Source organism: Saccostrea cucullata, unplaced genomic scaffold (assembly GCF_032062105.1).
Source record: "Saccostrea cucullata isolate Sc308-1 unplaced genomic scaffold, CSIRO_AGI_Scuc_v1 ctg20002, whole genome shotgun sequence".
NCBI lineage: Eukaryota > Metazoa > Mollusca > Bivalvia > Ostreida > Ostreidae > Saccostrea > Saccostrea cuccullata.
Genome location: NW_026937189.1, coordinates 2,504 through 6,683, shown reverse-complemented (window position 1 = coordinate 6,683; position 4,180 = coordinate 2,504). Strand labels below are relative to the sequence as shown.

General features: G+C 35.1%; 1 protein-coding gene across 1 annotated transcript; it reads left to right on the top strand.

Moving 5' to 3' along the window:
* Positions 1 to 411: 411 nt before the first annotated feature.
* On the top strand, positions 412 to 2,547 carry LOC134247494 (uncharacterized; the record flags this gene model as incomplete). The annotated part of the gene is made up of 4 exons (XM_062729847.1): positions 412 to 583; positions 681 to 800; positions 1,745 to 2,422; positions 2,499 to 2,547. Coding segments are annotated over 4 exons (978 nt in total), but the record flags the coding sequence as incomplete, so codon positions are not given.
* Positions 2,548 to 4,180: the final 1,633 nt, after the last annotated feature.

The window sequence follows — 4,180 nt, the reverse complement described above, 5'->3', positions numbered from 1 at the left end:
TGTGCTTTATGTCAAATGGAAAACCTTCCTGTCGATGTAAAAAAGGATACACGGGCGTCTCATGTGAACATAAAAGACCAAGTAAGACCATTTAATTTTCTTATATGATAATATTTGTATTTGTATATCGAGCTGTCCAGATTTAATTGTTTAAATCGATTTAGGATCATGCAAAGATATTATTCTGAGCAATCCCAACAGAAGAATGGGAGAGTACAGAATTTACACAGATGATGGAAAAAGCTTTTTTGTCTTCTGCGAATTTACGGGATCACGTGGCTATACATACATTAAGGACTTTCCAGGAAATTCTCTCCGTCTAAAAAACATTTTATCAAACACAGATGAAATCAAAATCCTTCATCTCCGGACCTCCGGCAAAAGATACAGCACAATAATGGAAGAACTTGTTATAATCAATTCATCCGAAAGTGGATTGACGTCTCTACAAGATATTATCCTAGTATTCCTTCCAGCTACTTTAAAGTTTTTGAGATGCATATGGGAGGGTGTGGAGGATATGTCGTCCCCGGTTTTAGGTCCTTTTCTGATATTGTAGGTGCTGTGCCTGGATTTCGTTTTGGTAAGCTGCTAATATAAGTCTAACCAATTAAAATACTCTAAAATCATTTAAACGATTTATAACACTAAGTAAAGGTCTTAGTAATTTCTGTTTTGAGATTTTTCATGTGCTGATTTACAATGTGGAAACGGTGGATCATGTTTGACGAAAAGAGGAAGACCTGTCTGCTCATGTGGTCCAGGGTACATTGGACTTCAATGTGAAGTCAAAGTTGCTTGTAAGTTTGATCTGAAGCGATGTATTCTAGCATTTGATTCCTTCATAAAAGTTTATTGTGTTGAGGGTATTCATTTTTCTTTTAGCTCAAGTGAGCTTTTCTGTCCATTCACCCGTTTGTTACCTTTTCACATTTTCAACTTCTTCTAAAGAATGACAGGCCTGGTGTTTCCCACAAATTCGAATAAAAAAATCCTTAGGCAAAGGAAAGGTTCAGTTGTAAAAACGAGAGATAAAGTTCCCTTACAAGGGGAGAATTAAAAAAAAAATTTTAAAGACAAAAATATGTCAGAAAAGCAAAACTTAAGTTGAATAATCCTGAGGTAATGTATACTCTGCATTTTTTCAAATCATGACCCCAGGGAGTAAGGTGGGGCTACAATGGGTGATGATTATTCATATAACGTAGGCATCCTCTGGTAGTGTAGATTCAAGCTTGTTCAGATCTTGACCTTCCCCTGTATCATTTTTTAATTGAAACTTTCACAATGACTGATTTCTGCTTTTTCCTAGCCAAAGGTCGCCCAAGTGGCAAAGTGGTTAGAGCGTCTTCTCTGAAGTCGCATAGTACGGAGTTGATCCTTACGTCGCCGGTTCGAATCCCACTGTGGGACTTTCAGAGCGATCCTTCGGATGAAACTGTATAAACCGAGGTCCCGTGTCGCAGAAGGTGCTGGCACGAAAAGGATCCATCCCTGCTCAATGACCCTAAGTGCTGTGCATAGGACAAAATTTGCAGCTCTCCACCGGCAAGTGATGGCGTCTCCATATGAGTGAAAAATTCTCAAGATGGACGTTTAACCGTCAGTTAAAACAACATACAATCAATCAACCAAGCCTAGTCAAAGTGCTTAGGTGAGCAATGTGGCCCATGGGCCTCTGTTTTTTCTTTCTCTGATAGGTTCGTTCTTATGAAAACATTCTCTCTTCCGTGTTTTTCTTCAGATTCCTGTAAAGACATTGCTTTCTCTAGAGGTAAACCTACTGGAGAATACAAGATTTACAACAGACAAAACCAGCCCTATAAAGTGCTCTGTGAATTTCATCAGACCTTTGGTTACACGTTTGTATCAAACACGAATATGGCCATCAACGTCGACGATTTGTTCGAAATCCGATCTCAAGTGTTGGTCCGACATTTGCAACAAGGTCAACAATACGACTCAAATCTGCAGCAGATATCCTATTATAAGAACAAGCCTTTGACAGTTAAGTACAACACAAATGCTGGATTCAACACTCCGGTAAACGCCAAACAGATGGGTCCATATCTTTACCTTGGCTTCTTGGACGCAAGTACAGCAAGATCCAGGTCGACACAAGGCTACAGCGTAAATAACGCCGACCAAACCTTTCGTAACTGTGATGCCAATCCTAACAGTTACATGGCTTTCTATTTCAACAAGGGAAATAAGTCTCCTGTTGGATACTATAAGAAGTGTTGTTACACGCCATTGATGAAGAAATGGATTGACATAGGGGTACCTGTAAATCGGGCTAATCAACTTCCACAGTCATACTTTCTTCAATTTGAGATGCACATGGGGGGTTGTGGAGGATATGTGGTGAGCGGATACAATACACTTGCAAGTATCCGCGGTGCTTCTCTGGGAATGCGTTTTGGTGAGTAACTTTCAAAAACCTTTTTCAACTGAATTTTCAATAATGAACATGTAATTTACATTGAATTTCTTTTCAGAATTATGAAGTTATGAAACGGAGCGGGAGAAAGAAAACAAAAGATGAGATAAAAAATAATTTTAATATGAGTATCAATATACAGTTTTCGTAATAAAAACTGATATTTCTTATATTCTGTGTTGTAATGTTGTAGCACTTTTTCACTATACATATATATCCAGCTTTTAACGAATGTATAAAATATACATGTACATAATATAAAAATATAAAATAATGTATAAAAATAATATAAAATATGTTGATCTATCATCAACATATAAATAGAGACCAAGTGTTTTTAAGTCTTTATAATTTCATCCAAAAAACTTGCTGCTCAGAACCTATAGGAATTTTTGAAAAGCGTTCAGTTCCTGCATGTCCTACAGAAAGACAAGGAATTTTAAAAATTAATCCCAATTCAATTTTGTTTGTAATCACTGTGAATTAGAAAGTTATATTCTAAAATCATATCCTTTTTTCAGATTGTGCAAAGAAGGTAAAATTACAATTGACTTATGCAATTATCATTTAATTCTTAATTAGAATTTACTTGTTTCATTTCCATTTTGACATTTTACAACAGGAGATGCTCTAAAATCGCTGACATAAATCAGATCCAATGACTCTAGACATAGTATGTCACACGTTTTTTTTTTCACTGACTTCCAAAAATCCGGGTCTCTATATATGAAAATGTACACGGGATTCTGACATGGATTTACAGAATTTGCATGCCCATAAGACGAACATCGCACGCCTTTCTGGCACGCCTGAAAATTTTTTGCGAGGATTTTTTTTACGTGAGATTACACTAATTAAGCCTATTTTTCACATTAATATTTCTATTTCAAACTTTTATCTCCAATCCTGGCCTCGACCTGCCCATAGGGACCATGATTTTAACAAAACTTGAAACTATTCACGAAGATTTCAAAGACGTAGGCGACAGGTCATCAAATAAGCTTACTGAACCTTTGGTAAGGTGAGATTAATATTTGGGTTTCCACCGATACAGTTAAAATATGAAAGGAAAGGTTCAAGATTTCGAAAAGAAATCTTGAACATTTTTTTCAGAAGACATAAAACATTCTTATGATTCAGAGACATAGATTCTTCCCCCTTGGCGGAGCAGAACTTTTAATTACCTGTATTTTAAGGACATGACACTTTAAAAAGTTAATAAAGATACATGTTGTTGTTTCACATTTTACGGGCTTTATTATTGTTTTGATATTCCTTTAAAGCCATATAAGAAAGCATGTACATATGAAAACATATTAGTATATTTATTCAAATACACACCTTCTCTCATACATCATTTTCACTGAATACACTGCACTTCCTATTAAGTGAATGAATCATTAATGTAAATGAAAAACATGTCCAGAAAGTATATAAGAGCTCTTTGGGAATTTCAATTTTTAAAATATTGTTTTTAATAAAAATAAAATATGGATACTAGTATTTTGGGAGAATATATTCTTAAAAAGGTCATATTTCTAAAAATATCGATGATTAAAAAACAAAACAAAACAATGACATAACTGATGAAATCGCATTTTTGATGCTACTTGTTCTTGCATTTTAAATAAATGTTAGATATTCTTCTAGACACTTAGACACCCCTACGGATTTTAAGAAAACAAGATTCTTAAAAACATACCAGTTTTCAACCAATCCTTGTGATAAATTTTTATGTAT